We start from the raw sequence: 17,907 nt of genomic DNA, 5'->3' as shown, positions 1-17,907 counted from the left end.
TCCTTTACGTTGGTCTACTTTACGTTGATTTGGGACTTTTAAATTTTATTCAGTTTTCCACTGAAAAGTATCTATAATTCAACAAGGAAATAATTATTAATTATAATTATTATCTATATAATTGAATTCATTGTAATTTGTTCCATAACAAACACTTTGCAATTTCGTACTAGCTGTTATGCCCGTTCTTCGCATGGATCAGATAAAATATCAATGTAAACGAACTGAACAACGGGAGAACAATTAAAAACATTTCTAAAATTGGATATATTTTGTGTGAATATATATCCAACAACGTACATGTATTTTCATTGGGAAGGCCGATGGGGGCTGAATTTGAATGTATACACTATCGGGGGTGTCACTATACGTCTGTGCAACCCCAATAAATATGGATTCGACATCAATTCTACTACTTTTACATGTTCCGGTGAACCACCCCTCAGACCCCCTTGGTTCGTATTGTGAAAAAATCTCCTCTGGCCCCCACCAACCCCCAATCAATACCGCGAAAACTATGAATGTGACACTAACATCTGCCATTTTCTACTACTTTCTATATATGCCGGTAAAAGTCCCTATAATCCTCTGGTTCCAATTAAAAAAAAAAAAAATGCCTCTGGCCCACAGCCGATGGGGGCTGTATTTGGAAGTCAGCGCCTGTGGAAGTATCACCATTCATCTCAGCGACAGCGAAAACTATGGATTTGACACTAATATCGGTCACTTTCCATTATTTTTACATGTCTCGCAATTCCCCACCCCCAGTGACTCCCGGCCCGCATACAATGGTGGCTAAATTTTGAAAATGATCGCTAATGAAAGTATCACCATTGATCTCAGCCACCGCGAAAACTACAGATTTGACATCGTTCATTGTGGATTATTTTTACATGTCTCGTGATCCCCTTTATAATGCCCCCTTTCTTAGCTGATGGGGGCTAAATATGAAAGTAAACGCGGTCTTGAGTTTCACCATTGAGCTCAGCTATCCCGAAAACTATGGATTTGACATTAATATCGGTCATTTTCGATTATTTTTACATGTCTCGGAATCCCCCCTCTGGTGACCCAAGGCCCGCATACAACGGTGGATGAAAAAAAAAAAATGAAATGAAATCTTTGAGTTTTACGTCCCACCAGGGATGCGCACGAGTCGAGTCGAGACAGAATTTTTCTGAGAAAATTCGAGTCGAGACACAACTCTTCCAATAGAAAAATATACGTTTTTCGAGTCGAGACATCACTTTTACAGCACATTTTCGAGACGAGACAGCCTCAAATCTTGTCTCGTGCGCAACCCTACGTCCCACGGTTATGCCGGTTAGGCTAAAGGAGACGGTGATGATGAGTAATGAATGAAAATGGTGGAATGAAGAAAGTGGGAGAACCCCGAAAAAACCCACGCACACGGTGTTTGTCCACAACAAAGTTCACTTGGCGGGGGCTGGGATCGAACCCGGGACCCCTAGCACCAGAGGTGAACGCTCTACCACTGAGCTACCGCGCCCCCAACGGTGGATGAATTTGAAAGTCATCGCTAATGGTAGTGTCGCCATTGATATCAGCAACCGCGAAAACCATGGATTTGACACTTATATCGGTCATTTTAGATTAGTTTTACGTTTCGGTATCCCCCCCCTCCCCGTTGACCCACGGCCCGCAGCCGAATACGGTGTATTTGGAAGTTAATGGATCGGAGTTTCACCATTGATCTCAGCGACCGCGAAAACTATGAAATCGACACTGATATCGTTCTACTTTTACATGTCCCGGTAAACGCCCCCCTGAGACCCCTGGTTCGAATTTTGTTGAAAACGCTTTGCCTTGGTGTGGGACCTGGACCAAGGTATCTTTGACCAAAATTTGGTAACTCTCGGTCGACTTTTCTGGTCCCCAGGCCGGTCCCGGTAAACATCCCCTGGAGACCCCCTAGTAAGGAATTTAAAAAAAAAAAAAAAACTCTTCGTCTTGGTCTGGGGCCTAGACCAAGCTACCCGTGACCAAATTTTGAAAAGTTTCGGTCCATTCGTCTCGTCCACAGGCCGCACAAAGATAGACACACAGACACACGAACACACTCTATTTTATTTATATTAGAAAGGTCAGATCCGCCGTTATTGTATTAGTGCGGTGCTTGAGCGATTGATCGTAGAAATTCAAACTCCGATGAGTGATAATTTTATAGGCTTGTTTTATTACAAGTTTAAACTCTTTAGTCAGTAGAGAAGAGGGCGTGAATCATGGGTCAGAGTTGATGACAATGGGTTTTGGTGGGTCTGTGGGTCACAGTGGGTAAGAGTGGTTTATGATGGGTGGTGGATCAGAGTGGGCCACGGTGGGACGTGGGTCACGACGGGAGGTGAGTCAATTGGTTGTGGCTAAAGTTTTCATTGCCCCACGCCCTCTCTGAACTACAGTGTTGAAAATTAATCAGTGAAAATCAATTGCAATTGATCAATCAATTGAAAGTAATTGCTGTGGAAATCAATTGCAATTGAATCAATTGCCAATTAATTTCAATTGCAATTGAATTACAGAATTCAATTGCAATTACTTTCCACTGCAATTATTTTCAATCAATTGATCAATTGCAATTGATTCTCCTTTTTCAATGGCCAACTGCAATTAACAATTAACCATTACTTATTTCAATTGTTAATTGCAATTAACAATTAAATTTACAGATTAATTGTTAATTGTTAATTCAATTGAAATTTGCCCAACACTGCTTCGTGACGTGAAGAACCTGTACGAGGTATTGCGTTCTAAACCATCACTTCATAATTATGATACGAACAGTTATGGAATATAAATTCTTTCTGTGGATGTTCTTCGCAGTGTGAGAGTGACTTTAAGTGCCTTCAAGGAGTACGTTTGAGGAGGAAGTTTCTGTAACAGAGTTTCACATCTTCCCATTCACCATTGTGAACACAAGTTTAGGGATATCATTTACTTCCTTTTCCTGAATTGGTACATTAGTAGGCTTTAAATTACGTATTTGCGTTTCCATATAACATACCTCTTTTCTCGACAGTTCAGTTCTCTTTTCTGGTACAATAATTTAATTGGTCGACAAAATCTAGGCGACGATGGTTAGGGATTTTGCTACAAAATTGCTTTGTCAACCTCCCTATCTGATGTTGAATACAACTGTAAGGGAACGAAGGAGATAGCAAAAATATCTGAGCCACTAGTTCAATTTATCTTCTGTTTGAACTTTCTGCTTGTATACATTATGACAACTGCTTCCATCGCAACCCCACTCACACACTAATTTCATTATGTCTCCATCTTTGATGCACTGTTTAATATAATCTTCATTAAAATCACGATGCGCTCAATTGTATGATTTACTATTGCTTGTAAATTATCTTCGGCTGACGTGTCAGTTACTATAATATTATTTTCTCTGGGATAACGCTTTAATTTTGCTTCCCACGCCACTTTATACGACGGAAATATGTCACAATGTTCTGCCTTTGCACCTAGTCTCAAATTTGCATACTGTCTTTTTGTTAAGTTGTTATCTATAATAAGTGCCACGACTTCATCCGGAGAATAAGTGTTTGAGAGAATTTCGGAGAATGATAAGCCTTTTTGATTTTCGTTGCTCCCTTAGGTGTCGTTTGAGTGATTTCTCCTAATACAACCGCGACATCTCTTTTTCCAGCAGCTCTCAATGAACATTGGGTAGCCAACACCAGCTTTTACTCAGAATGCTTTGTAACGAGTGGTTGTACAAGTGTTTTCTTCGACTTTGTTTCCGGATCTTCGAAGAGTTTACTAGGTCTGCCTAATTTGCTTGTCAAAGGCCTATGCTCTTGGCTTCAAGAGATCGTTTTGAAACCAGTAAATACTTTATCAGAGCTTAATATGTCCTTCCAAGTTCCAACCAATCATTTTATTTGGATAAAAATTTATCAGTCATTCTATTACATAGCTTCCAGCGCTTCTCGAAATCACTTTGAAGGCACTTAAAGTCACTCTCACACTGCGAAGAACATCCACAGAAAGAATTTACATTCCATAACTGTTCGTATCATAATTATAAAGTGATGGTTTAGAACGCAATACCTCGTACAGGTTCTTCACGTCACGAAGAGCGTATCCGGCTCGCTACACTTAACTTTGAAAAGACGATAAATATAAAAATCGGGCAAGAACGGGCAGTAGATCACAACTGTATTTCGAAATACATATATCAAACTAAATCATGACGAAAGATCTCAATACAGACATGAACGTACATTTTTAAATCTCAGTTTCAATTTCCAATAGCAGTTCTTCAATACGCGAATACTTCGACTCTCTAGAAATGCTTCTACAGAACAGCAACGTAAACCAATCAATCAAAACTTTAGTCAAACTGCAAGTACATATACATACCTTTACTCATAGCTTATTTTGCGATCGTTCGTTGCCTTTTCACATGCGCAATTAAACCGCAAACCTTACGTTCATACTACCCCAATTCAGCGCGCTATAAAACAGATAATGAACTATTAATTTTGAAGTGCTGCTGCCGCCACTATATGCTGTTATCCGTGTTTACTGATACGCAGCAAGAAACCTTACTTATTACTTAACACAACTGTGCTGTTCGAATGTAGATTAGACGTAGTTGCGAAAACTACTTTTTTCCAGTCAGATTCTAATTCTGGCCCACTGTGCAGTGGTGGTGCTGGGGTTTAGTGATAGTGTTAATTTCTGGTGCATGGGGTCTTTGGTTTGATCCCAGCTCGTTCTGCCAAATGAGCTTTGTGGTTTACAAACACCGTGTACGTGGATATTATCGGTCCTCGCGTTTCCTTTCACATTCTTCATTCCAGCGTTTTCAATCATTTTAATTCATGTTTATTTTAGTGTACACATCATAACTGTGGGATGTAAAACTATTTAATTTAATTTCGTTAAGTTTCGTTTCCATCGCTACCAGGCCTTTTGGAATTCGTTCACTGAAACTTTTCGATGACCTTGGCTTCGAAGTTCACCCTTTGTCAGTTGAGTTTTCTACCTACAGCCCCATGGAAGATACTTGGTCCAGTTATTTCTTTCAATCTGGCCCAGTAGGAGCAGCCAAGCACCAGTCCTCACGAATTTCAACATTTTTCGCTTGCTCTTACAGCAGTTTTTATTTTTTACTGATGGTTCCGAAGATTTATTTATTTATTTATTTATTTATTTTTTAATTTTTTTAAATTTTTTTTTACAGCTACACATACTTATGGTTTTAATTTACACGACTTTTCTTCAATATTCACTGCTAAAGTGGTTGCAATTTTACAGCCCTTACATTGTCTGCATGTCGTACGCAGGATCTTAATCTGTTGGGACTCTTTAAGTGCTCTTGGTTACCTCCTTGATGTGCAAAGTAAACATAAATTCGTCCATGAATTTTCTTGTCATGGGTTATTAGCACAGGCATGTGGGGTACAATTCTACTGGGTTCCATGACATGTTGGCATAGCTGGTAATGAAAATTCAGAATGTGCAGCGAAAGTTGCTGTCCATGAAAGAAGAGAGCATCCCCTTCCCATACGCAGCCGTCTGTTCTCTGTTCACTGCTCAGTTACATCAGACCTGGCAGCTCGGATGAAACTAGGCTCTCAGCAATAAATTACATGTATTCAAATTTGCACTTAGTATCTGGACCACCAACTCAATATCTTCTCGGAGCTCCTTCGTGGCTAAGCGGTTAGCGTACGCGCCTTTGGCGTGAGAGGTCCGGGTTCGATTCCCGGCGGGAGCTCATGTGGTTCGGATTCCACGTTAATCAGTAGGTCCACGTCTCATATAGCCTCGCTGCTGAACGGGACGCTAAACTAAAATCAATTCAATATCTTCTCGATAGGAGGAACGAATTTTAACTCCACTTCACACTGAACATTCATACGTAACACATGGATTTCTAGTTCGTGGCGACACCCACCACTGTGCATGACTGTGGAGCTAGACAAAGTATTCAACATCTGCTTGTGGATTGCCCTAATCACGCACAGCTTCGAACTGACTTTACCCTACCAGCAGACGTACCAACACTGCTCAGAGATGACCACCGAACGATCTCTGAAGTTCCGGTTTCGTAGTCACCTCCTTGTCGTACCTGCATTGTGATTGTCCAAGTATTTATCCTTCTCATTTCTTCTTCCTCATGTGTTTGTTCCTTTGTTACTATACGCATTTTTCGATTCCAGTTCAATTGAGTCTCTACAAGTATTTGACTTTCATCCTTCATACTAACTTGGCCCTTTCTTTATCCTTGGTATGTAGCTCCGGCAAAAGATCCTACTGTGTTACTAATGTTACTGTTAAACTTTTATCACTATGTTTGCATGTTTTCTCTGATATTTTAGCCTTGTTACTGAATTTTAGGCATGGGCGGATGCAGAAAAGACCGTTGCAGTACAATGCACCCTATGCCACTCTGCAGCTGTTGTGAAGCTAATTCTTGTCACTCACATTCATTCCTTATACGTACATTTTGCCAAACATTTGGGTAAAATTTTCGTCATAGGCAGTTCTCTGTCAAAGGAAAAAGGAAAGAGAAAGATTCTGATCTTAAGTGATATAGGCGACGTGGATTGCTTTTTCGATTGCTGATCCAACCCCTGATACATGAAATGAAAATAATTAAGTACATTGAACGTAAGAATCTGAGAATTAGCACATGTATTATGTTGAATTCACAAATAACTAGTTGGGTGAAACATACTTTGCAAATTGCGATTGTTGAGGCTTGTTTTCCTCTTCGTTAAAAGTTTGTTGGTAATATTTAACCCTGGATCACTAACATAAATTTTACAATCGTTAACACTAACCTGGGGTTACTGGTAACCCGAGACACATTAAATGGTTATTAAAATATTTATCGCGTACAAGACATATATTAAGTTTAGAAAAACGTTTAAAAATATGTCAGCTTCCATACCACTGCTGATTAGGTGTTTACTTGCAACAGTTATAACACATCAAACCGGTAATCATTACAAACTAGTATGTGACATTTTGCGCACAGTTCTGATTTTCTCATTAGTCGCTCTCTCCCATAACCGAATCTCACTTGTTCTTCCAATCTGGACTTTTGAAGCTATTCTTCATGTGTGATTCTTTCATTTCTTTCTGCCTTATTCTGCTTGAAGAACTGTCTGAATTGATCCCCGTAGCTCTTTTGGGAGGTTTCGCCAGAGGCGTTCATGGCTAATTGCACTGCGAGTTCAAACAAAAATTTGCGTCTTTCGGGTTTCTGGATTATGTTCTGGTTTCCCATATAAAACAATATTATTGCATTAATTCTAGCTTGATGTAACATTCCACAAAAGTATCGTAACTGTCATCATCTTGTTTTTCTACTCAGGGAATGTGTGTGCTTTATTTGATCAAAAGAATCCAGTCCCCCTTTTGTTGAGTTGTAGAAATTTACTATTTTCGGTTTGCCCTTAACTTCAGCAATCGTTCAATTGCTTAGAAGATGTAGGAGCAGAATTGTGTGCTCGTTTTACCACTTTTGTATTGAAACCTTAATAAAAAAAAATAAAAAAATCTACTGGAAAAATCCAAACGTTAACCCTAACATGGGGTTACACACCACCCCAAGTAACAACCTGCTCGATTTGAAAGTTCTCTGCTTACAACAAAAACAATGAATGGGTATCTCATTAGTTCAAAATAACAACGAAGGTCAAGACCAAGTATAGACAAAACACCAGCGTTGCCAACTGCAGAGCTTAAAAACTAGTAATAATTGAAACTGGTGTTACCGGTAACTCCTGTTAGTGTTACAGAGTTAAATTCAAAGGATTTCATGTTTTAAAGAATATTTGATAATGATATGCTCTCTCTCTCTCTCTCTCTCTCTCTCTCTCTCTATATATATATATATATATATATATATATATATATATATATATATATATATATATATAATTTCTATCTGCTTAAATTCCTTTCATCATCTCAGACGATGCTATGATTCTTGTGAAGTCTGGAGATAGTGATATTTTTCTGTAATTTCAGAAGCAGTGGGATTGTATGATAATTGCTGGTTATTTACGAGAATGAATACGGAGGAACAAATTCGGAACTTTCCTTTTAAATTAGCCCTTTCTACCACACAATGTTTTCCGGAAGGTTTATTTAATCTATAATTCATATAGATCTTAATTCAGGTTGATGTTTCAATAAAACTGTATAGTTGTTTTAGAACGGATTCTTTCTAACAGTTAGTTCTTTCATAAACTGGTGAAATGTAACTAGACTCAGAAGCGCCCGTGAATCTGAGATTATGGGAAACTTTGAAACATACCTCTGCTTTTAATTCGACAAACTCATTAACAAAAAATCAAATTCACTGGAGTTCGAAGCTACCTATATCTGAAAATTACAGTTCAGTCCAATGGTGTATTCTTGATAGCATGTTACTTGATAAAATATTGTGTATCAAAAAACTTTCTCATACAAAATTTTGTACATTCTCGTCCATCTGTTCTCCCTCTGTGCTTCGTCTACCATATTAACTTGGTAATCGGTGGTAGATTTTTCATAATATGTACCCTATTGCACCTGTTAGTAATTACTTATCCACATCTTTGGGGTGGAGAAAATTTCAGATAGTCGTCCAAATGAATGAGTATTCGCATCCTGTGAATATTCTAAATTTTGTACCTCTGTAGTAGTTCAGAAAAAACGAGACAATAATTAAATTTTCCATGTTTTCGGAGTGGAATTTCCTGAATTTGTGCAAATGAATATGATGCTTATATTCTGTGTTAGGAATCTCACATGCTGAAACGTTAAAAAGATTTCTTGCATGTCCACGTTCAGTTCGTATTTACCCCACCAGCATTCATGCATGTTGTATTCATCTTGTGTATATCAAAGCTTCTATACACCAAATTGGGTGTGGTTCTGTCCAGTGGTTCAGGAAAAATATTTATATTGATTTTTCCTTCGTTTCCTAATCCCACCGGATAGAATTTATAAAATTCCCATAAGTGAATGTACATTTTCTCACACATTTCGAGATTAACTAGCGATTCAAGTAACACCTTTTCTTTCCCACTACTCAATCGTATTGAATTCCTGTAAATAGATGATCCGTTCCTATCTCCTGAAATAAGTAGGATTAATACATATATATATATTACTACCTTCTTCTTGAGTGGTTCAAAAGACATGTAATGATGAGTTTTCTTACACCTTGTTTTACCTTATACGTTATTAGTTACTCTGGGGAGTCAAAACGTGATGATAAGTTTGTCATTGTAAGGTTTCGATGTGAAGTCATTGTTGTTTTACTGAAGTAATTCCAGTGGTTCCAGCCATTTGACGGCCAAAATATACATACATACCGTATTTGTTATTTGTATAGTAGTATTGATTTAATGACTCTCACAATACAGTTTTATACTGTTAATAGTTCATATAATCGGTTTCAGTATGAAATTTCTGTACATGGTCGTGAATTTATTTTATGTAAAGGAAATTGTATAAATAAATAGATTGTAATATTTCTTATTGCTTTATTTTTTTCAAGTGTGCTGAGGAACTGAACATTAGGTGCAAGCTTGGTTTCTTCCTGCATATTCCATTTCCTCCGTGGGATATATTCCGTTTATTTCCTTGGGATGATGAAGTATTACAGGGTATGCTAGGTAAGATCATTTTTATCATTGAGTCAGGACACTTAGTTACTAGAGGGTGTAAATAATGTCTCGGATACTGTGGAATAAGGCGAACGTCGTTAATTGTATCATTTATGGAGCTTTACAGTCAGCGGTTATATTTATAATACTGTTCTCTAATTTTCGTCACAACTCCCCCCCCCCCCTTCTTTACTATTAGGTACTTAAAAATAAGGCCATATTTATATAAAACAAATAATTGGCAGCAGCAGTTGTGTCCGTTAAGTCCCCAGTTACTACTTACAAATGTGTTTGTGTCATTGCAACATAGTTTGTTCAAGCTACCCACATTCTGTTAGATGACTTTAAAATTAATGATTATTTTATACTTGTTTCCAATGAGCTTTGTAACACGCATATATAATTGAACATTGCGGTCCCAGGTCGATTAAAATTACTTTATTAATTACCAAAACTTATCACGATAGTTATTTCAGAGAATTAAACTATTTTTGTTACTGTTAAATTTTCTATTTCCTTAATATTTATTCATTTTGCAGAAATTAAAAATGCACTTCAACCACTTAGGGCTTCCTCACTAACAGTATAAATAAAACAAGTTTAAACAAGTCTGGCCACAAGATTTGTTACCATAAGGTACCGGAGTATTGTCCTTGCCCTATAACTAAATATACATAAACATTATCGTTGCAACATAAGAAATCGTGGTTTAACATTGACAGAATCTGATACATTTTGTTAAGGTTAACTAACACTCACTTAAAATATGCCCTGGAAATCCGAAAAGGATTTTTGGTATTCCTAGTGTAATTTCGGCAACCAATCTTGTTGTCTTCATTACTGCTGACTAGTCAGTATTAAACATCAAGAGTTTCGGTTTCACAAAAATAATTTTTACATTTTATTTAACTTAATCTTTTTTCCACACTACCACTCCAACTCTCACCTATGAGTACCAATATAAACTCAATCTACAATGCACTCTTTAACACGCGTTTCATACAGTATTATATTTCATATTTATATATGAAATGCGTGTTAAGAATACCCAGATTGCGTTTATGTTCGTATTCGTAGTTGTTAGTGTGATAGTGACCACTCAAATTAAAAAAAAAATAAAAATAAATAAATAAATAAAATGCTGTGAGACTAACTGGTTCATACTACGTTTACTATCTTAAATAACTTAAACTAGATATACAATTCACTGAAGAAACCAACGTTTATTTAACAATAATAAATGCGTAACAGTTTCGCCAACTATCTAAATCTGTTAGCTTCATAGGTAGTGTCTGATGAAGCCAATATGTTCAGTTAGTTGGTGAAACTGTTACACATTTGTTATTTTTAAATGTTGCTTTAAGTGAATTGTATTTCTAGTTTGGGTTTCGTGTGGAAAAAGATTAAGTTGAATAAAATGTAAAAACTTCGCAGCTGTAGCGTTTCATTACTAACCAACCATCAAAGGTAACAAGATTGGTTACCGACATTATACTAGGAATATAAAAATCTTTGTTAACGTTCCCAGGGGACATATTTATAAGGAGTTAAACAGTCGTGTTTTCCTTAATTTGTAAATCTAATAATTGGTGAAAATACGCTTCATACTGCTTAACGATTTTAAAATACAATAAAACTTACAATAAAGATCTAAATATAAGTATCAAAAATTTGTATAATCATAAGTCAGTTCTTTATAAAGTAACTGAAATTTAAGGAATACAGGCCGTAGCTTGACCGTGATTTCACAATAAAGTACAGGTATAAAGTACTTCCAGTAAAATTATTATATAGGCGCATGAGAGAATGATTCAGATTCACAAAAAATTGGTTACTTATCAATAAATCCTCCCGTGGAGAAACTAAACACACTCCACACGTTTCCCAACAAGCTAATCTCGTCTACAGTGGTAAGGAAACAAGGATAGAAACGAATGCGAGGAAAAAGGTCTAGAAAAAGTAATGCATACCACAGAATAAATAAATATAACGTAAAAGATGCTAAAACACTACGATCAGGGCACAATACCAAAGAATGAACTAAGTTGATGGAAGCGCGATGTCTATTCCGTTACTGTTGCCAGATCCAAAATATACATCAAAGGCAGGCAACCAGATTCGATCAATCTTGTCAAAATCTAGATTTAAAGCCGGTTTATATTTACGAATAAAGAATGATTCTTTAACCTCTTGTTGTTTCTTTGTTTGTGCTGAACCCATCACATTAACCTAATGTATATTGTGTGTGTTATTTTAAGTGAAGCGCCAATCCCGACATGCTAACTCCTTTTGACTTTTTTGGTTATGTGATACGTTCCTTACTTTCCACAATTATCGACAAAAATTCAACGTGTTCTTGCAAAGCATTATATATCTTCAGTACCCACCCTGAAAAGTTTAGCAAAACATTTTACCGGATTTGTTACTTTGTCGATCCACTAAATAAGTCCGCTATTTATCGTGTTCAGTGTGAATGTAACTCCTCATATATAGGTCAAACGAAATGCAATATTAACACCCGAATTAAAGAACGTAGACAATCAAAAAAGTCACAAGAAGAGGAAATGTCGGGAGTGGCGCTTCACTTAACATACATACAATATAAAACAGGTTAATGTGATAGGTTCAGCAAGAACAAAGAAACAACAGGAGATTAAAGAATCATTCTTAATTAACAAATATAAACCAGCTTTAAATCTGGATTTTTGTAACATTGATAGAATCTGGTTAATTACCTTTGATGTATATTTTGGATCTGGCAATAGTGACGTAACGTAGACATCGCGCTTCCATCAACTCAGCTTGTTCTTTGGCCCTGTGCCCTGATCGTGGTATTTTAGCATCCATTACGTTATACAAGTATTTATTCATTCTGTTGTACGCATTCCTTTTTCTATATCTTTTTTCTCTCATCCGTTTCTATTCTTGTTAGCTTACCACTGAAGACGAAACTAGCTTGTTGTTCCAAACCGTGTGGAGAGTGTTTAGTTTCCCCACGGGAGGATTTATTGGTAAGTAACCAAATTTTTTGTTAACTCTTAGTAAACTTGAAAACTTGATCTCTTTATATTCTAAGCTTCCGTTATAAGGAATAAAAAAATTCACCTACAGGCACCATCGAAATTAACTTCGAATAAATCACTTGCAATTTCTAGTTGCTTTTAGTGTAAGTGTGATCTAAAATAGTATTGTGAACTGTAAATTGATTTTATTTTCTCTAATTAACAGCTATTCTATTCATAAAGCAGCGTGTCCAAATTACTAATATTCATGGGATTATAATCATAAGTTTATCTTATTGTGGTGTAATACAACTAGAGAAGTCTGAGGGTCCTAAGTTGGAGAGTCCTTCAAATATAAATTTATTAGCATACTTTTTTATTTTTTCAGTTGAATATAATTTTTGGTAGTATCTAATGTTGGTCTGTACGACATAACCGTGGGAACAAAACAGTAACACCTAAATTTGAAGGAACTTCCGTAAATAAACGAATAATAATAAAAATAAAATAATAATAATAATAATAATAATAATAATAATAATAATAATAATAATAATAATAATAAAAACTAGTGTCGAAAGCTAATTAAATACAAAACAAAATGCTTCAGTGGCTTTAAGGATATGTACGAGGATAAATTTTTAAGTATCTGGCAGATATTGGATACCATTAAGTGCTCCCGCTTGTTAGTGTTTCGAGAGGACGCCCTAAGGCACGAGTAATGCTGAGAATATCACTGCAATGTTGTCTCAGAAGTGGTTCTTCCATTGTTGGGACAAATCAAAATCTCGAACTCATGCCCAAGAAATATGGCGGGTGCTTCCGTACCTTCCAACTCCAACGTCGCAATAGTCTGCACCGCATCGGCAGTCTTCGTGTTAGAGGATAATACCTTCGTGGCCATAGAACATTAACATCATGACCTCAACGTTGCTATCTCTTGTTGATTTTCTCGCTAGTGGAGACGCCGAGTTTCGCCATTTACTAACTGGAGTTTAATTTCTGGTTTTAAGAATCTTTCCCATCTTTTGTCAAACGCAATAATTCGATGCAGAATAGTAACCTCCTACTCCGCGTAACGTTCAAAGTTAAGTGTGCACATTCGGATCGGTGCCACTTTTGCACCTTCAACAGTGCATGCGGTACCAATCTGACTGCAATCTTATGCATGTCGAGATCGTGTTTAGCATGTTTTACGCTAACGCAGATGAAATATTCAGTTCATTAACCAGTTCACTCACTACATATCACACCGTTTCCGAGCGATTTTTGCAATGCTTACACTGATGTTTGATCTATAGCCGTTCAAATACGCCCCACCGTATTCTTTGTTTGTAGTTGGCTTTGATGCCGCAGCCCATCCCGTAACAGGCCAACAAATCAGAGGACTCATCACACGCCTCACGTAATCCTTTGTGAATCTGATATGAATCTTTTCGATCTTTGCCACCTGAAATTTGGTGAAAACAGAGGCGTGGGAGATCCGGATTCGATTCCCGGCGGGAGCTCGTGCGGTTCAAATTCCACGTTAATCAGTAGGTCCCGTATGATATAACCTCGCTGCTGAAAGGGACGTTAAACTCAACATCAACTCATTTAAATTGCAGATGTTAATTGTTCGCACATGTTTTCTTTCATATATACATATTACATATTTATGCCCTTTTCATATTTACATATTACATAAAAAATTTACAAAACCCCTAAATCTTGTTTATTTTTTATCAGTAATCTCGTATAAATTAGTACTTGCTAAATGAGTCTCCGGTGGAATATATATATATATATATATAATATACGTGTGTACATTTCTGTAATAAGATACATTTAAATCCAAGAGTATCTTTCACACATTTGTAATGTTGGTTTTTTCTTTGCTCTGATGAGCATAAAGGTTTGCTCGAAATATTTATCTGCGTAATGTTTGGAAAATTACCAAGATAAGCCAGTCACAAGCTAGTAGTAATTGCATTATTAAAATAGAATTGTTAAAATCTCCCATTTTCTTGGTCACTGCAGTAGAGATACGTAAATTACCTTAGTGCAGACGTTCATCAGTATTGATTCCAAATTCGTTTGCTACCGCTGCTTAAGTTTCAATAGACAGACTTGCGAGTTCTGAGCTATCTAGCTAGGAATGGGAATGTTTCTTTCGAGTAGGTTAAGGTTAAAAATACAAAGGACTAGTTCTTGATTTTTTTTAGTACCCGGGTTAATATATAGGTAGTTTACATATGGCGTGGAGGTAGCAGTTTTTACAGATGTAAAATATTACCTTAAGTAATTCATGATAATTATTTTAGTACTTAAGTTTTAGTGGTGATTGTCGTAAAATTTGATATTGGTTACTTAGCCATCAATATATATTTATTAAGCTGTTCTGTGCATTTTTCTGAATCAACTAAATGTATTTTCAGGTTGCGATATGGTTGGGTTTCACATAGAAGATTACTGCCTTAATTTCGTTGATTGCTGTGAGCGTCGTTTGGGATGTCGTGTCGATAGGAAAAACTTACTTGTGGAACACGGAGGAAGAACTGTTCGCGTTCGACCTCTTCCAATAGGAATTCCTTTCGACCGATTCGTTCAATTAGCAAACGAAGCGCCTCAAGTTATGGTGACTGGTCAGCAGAAGATAATCCTGGGAGTGGATCGCTTAGATTACACGAAAGGATTGGTCCATCGTTTGAGAGCTTTTGAAAGACTTCTCGAGAAGCATCCTGAGCACAAAGAGAAAGTAACTCTTCTTCAAATAGCTGTACCTTCCCGCACAGACGTTCAAGAATATAAGGAACTGAAAGAGGAAATGGACCAGCTTGTAGGTCGTATCAATGGCCGTTTTACAACTCCTAACTGGTCGCCCATTCGATATATTTATGGGTGTGTGAGTCAGGACGAACTTGCCGCGTTCTACCGCGATGCTGCTGTAGCACTTGTCACTCCGCTCCGTGATGGTATGAATTTAGTTGCCAAGGAATTTGTGGCGTGCCAAATCAAAGAACCTGGTGTTCTTATTGTTTCTCCTTTCGCTGGAGCAGCTGAAATGATGCATGAAGCATTGATTGTGAACCCGTATGAAATAGACGATGCTGCCAAGGTAATTCATAGAGCCCTTACAATGCCTGAAGATGAAAGGGAAGTGCGAATGAACCACTTAAGACGACGAGAAAGAGTGTATGATGTCAATTATTGGATGAAGTCATTCCTCAAAGCTATGGGTTCTCTAATACTTGAAGATGGTGATGAAGTATTACCTACTACTATGCTTCCAGTAACAATAGACGATTTCGATGAATATCTAACAAAATATGTTGGAAATACAAGCAAATTGGCTCTTCTTTTAGATTATGATGGAACACTCGCGCCACTGGCTCCTCACCCGGATCTTGCAATTTTACCTCCAGAAACTAAGAAAGTGTTAGAAAGATTGTCGAACATGTCTGACGTATATATAGCAATTATATCGGGAAGAAACGTGAATAATGTGAAAGAAATGGTTGGTATTGAAAACATTACTTACGCAGGAAATCATGGATTGGAGATACTTCATCCTGACGGAACTAAATTTGTTCATCCGATGCCAATTGAATACGAGGATAAAGTGCGGGATTTGTTGAAAGCACTTCAAGAGGAAGTATGCCACGATGGAGCGTGGGTTGAAAACAAAGGTGCTCTCTTAACATTTCATTATCGTGAAACACCAACTGCTGTGAGACCAAACTTAATCCAGCGAGCCAAACAACTGATACAGGAGGGTGGGTTTAATGCGGGTAGTGCACATTGCGCCATAGAAGCAAGGCCTCCTGTACAATGGAACAAAGGGCGTGCTTCTATCTATATATTGAGAACAGCATTTGGTGTTGACTGGAGTGAGAGGATAAGAATAATTTTTGCCGGAGACGACGTAACAGATGAAGATGCCATACAAGCGTTGAAGGGAATGGCAGTGACTTTCCGCGTAACATCTTCCCACAGTGTTAAGACAGCAGCCGACCGGAGATTGCCCAGTACAGACTCTGTACTTACGTTATTGAAATGGGTGGAACGACACATAAGTAGACGCGGACCGAAAATTGTTAATAACGGACACGGTACAATTCGAAGCAATCTAGGTAATGGGGTAAAATCAGAAGTCTGTTTTGTTCCGTAGTTTGCTACTTGTAAAAGTCTGATTTTTGTTAAAATATATATATTTTATTTACAATATGCAATTATTTTTGGAACTTTAATGTGCATAATTTTTCTACATGTCAAACGTTGTTGCAGGTGTGTCGAGACGTGAATTATATAACACAACGTGTGATGAAAAATAAATTTGAAATGTAATTTTTGTACAAAGCTCTTGGAATGTTTATACGAAGCACGAAATGTTAAGTGTATAGATGGTATTTTTAGTGTATAAACTTATATTTTTGGGCGTCTTTACGAGTGTAACAGTGGCAAGATACCTCAATTGTATATAATTTATGATTTACTAGTGTAAACTCATACATATGCTTTATATTGGATAAACATACATAATGTTTCTATCATGGTTGTATTAATAAAAGTATAAATATGATGAAATTGTTACTATAGTCATTTGACTATGAGCATTGCTTTAATTAGTATTACCGTTGTCTCAATTTGAATTGGGAGTAGTTGTATTCATATACTGTCTGCATTTATTTTTGTACAGTTGTTCCTTACACGACAGTTACTTAACAGTAATTTTTGTCTAGTCAGTTACGTGCAATTTCCTTTTGTCTAGAATACTCTTGGAGCTTTAGGAAACTTGTTTAAAAAAAGTTAAAACTTTTGAAAAAGACCAATTAAACTAGATTGTGTATTTCGAAGGGAGAATACTCATGTTGTGACTTGTCACTTGAAAGTTTGAATATTTGTTAATGTTTAGAGATTTCGCTCAGATATTATATACCTGTTGATGTTTTTCAACACAAAACAGTTATTTTCTATGTACGTATTTTTTTTTATAGATTGTAAGTCTGTTCTTAAGCAATAACAGACGAATATATAGTACCATCAATAAACCAAATCTAATGGATCTTTGTGTGATTATTTTAAAAATATACCCAAGTTATGACCAGATTTACTTTTACCTTTCCATGCATACTACTAGATGGACGAAACATTTACATAGTTTAAGCCCACACTACATTTATATTGAAACCAATAATTATATATAGAGATATTACTACCATTTAGCTTACAACTCAGTCGTGTTTGACTTAAATATAACGTATGAAGCAGGAATATAATAA

At 36.7% G+C, this 17,907-nt stretch overlaps 1 protein-coding gene across 1 annotated transcript in view; it reads left to right on the top strand.

Annotated features, from left to right (window-relative positions):
- Nucleotides 1-17,690, top strand: part of Tps1 (Trehalose-6-phosphate synthase 1) — a 42,597-nt gene extending 24,907 nt beyond the window's left edge. The window contains exons 5-6 of the mRNA XM_081758781.1: nt 9,536-9,653; nt 15,064-17,690. Coding sequence (XP_081614907.1) covers nt 9,536-9,653; nt 15,064-16,796 — 1,851 coding nt within the window. The 3' untranslated portion in view covers nt 16,797-17,690. The remainder of the gene's footprint in view (nt 1-9,535; nt 9,654-15,063) is intronic.
- Nucleotides 17,691-17,907: the final 217 nt, after the last annotated feature.

Source organism: Thermobia domestica, chromosome 5, assembly GCF_964235325.1.
Source record: "Thermobia domestica chromosome 5, izTheDome1.hap1.1, whole genome shotgun sequence".
In the NCBI taxonomy this organism is placed as follows: domain Eukaryota; kingdom Metazoa; phylum Arthropoda; class Insecta; order Zygentoma; family Lepismatidae; genus Thermobia; species Thermobia domestica.
Note: the sequence above shows the minus strand (reverse complement) of the source record. Positions and strands in the feature narration are given on the sequence as shown.